Below are 742 nucleotides of genomic sequence, written 5' to 3'. Positions count from 1 at the left end.
AGCGCGACGGTGCCGCAATGGAGGAGGCAGCGAAGCATGCACACGGGCGCCTCAAGTCCGCTGCCGGTGAGCGGGAGGAGTCACAGCAGCAGGGCGAGGTGCAGCGCATCCAGCTACAGCTGCTGGGAAAAGAGAACGAGGACAAGATGCAGGAGCTGGAGCGGCTCCGGCATAGAATGGTGCAGGCGCTGCGGCAGGCTAGCGAGAACCACGCCGCGCACCTCCGCGTGGTGGAGGAGAAGCACCGCGAGGTGGTGGAGAGCCTGCGCATGCAGGCAACAACGCAGGAGCTCGAGCTGCAGAAGCTGCGCGCCCAACTCGCACGTGTCGATGTGGGCAACCGCCACGCCGTTCCGCCTCTGCGCACGACTACCGAGCTGCTGGAGACGCAGACGCGGCAAGCACAGGAGATTGAGCTCAAGCGCCTCTACGCAGAGGTATCGGCGCTGCAACTCCAGCGTGACGACGCGGTGCTTCGCTACGAGCAGCTCTCCACCAGTCTTCGGCGGGATGAGAGCGAGCGGCTCGCGGACGCCAAGCGCGAGTCGCACGCGCTGCGGCAGAAGCTGCGCGATCAGGACCAGCGGCATGAGCAGCTCGACAACGAGCACTCTCGCGTCAAGGAGGAGCTGCGTGTGCTGCGCGACAAGTGCAAGAGCCACGCTGGCGATCTCCAGCGGGCACGGCAGGACCGCGACCAGTCGCTGCGCCGCATGGAGGAGCTGCGCCGCGCCGTTGCGAC

The 742-nt window shown here is 67.0% G+C and overlaps 1 protein-coding gene across 1 annotated transcript; it reads right to left on the bottom strand.

The window, feature by feature from the left end:
• Positions 1 to 113: 113 nt before the first annotated feature.
• Positions 114 to 590, bottom strand: DQ04_24051000 (hypothetical protein; the record flags this gene model as incomplete). Its single annotated transcript, XM_009318208.1, has 1 exon — positions 114 to 590. The coding sequence occupies one exon, from the start codon at positions 588 to 590 to the stop codon at positions 114 to 116; it is 477 nt and encodes a 158-aa protein (XP_009316483.1).
• Between the last annotated feature and the right edge of the window lie 152 nt (positions 591 to 742).

This window comes from Trypanosoma grayi (assembly GCF_000691245.1).
Source record: "Trypanosoma grayi strain ANR4 Tgr_2405_V1, whole genome shotgun sequence".
NCBI classification, from domain to species: Eukaryota; Euglenozoa; class Kinetoplastea; order Trypanosomatida; family Trypanosomatidae; genus Trypanosoma; species Trypanosoma grayi.
Note: the sequence above shows the minus strand (reverse complement) of the source record. Positions and strands in the feature narration are given on the sequence as shown.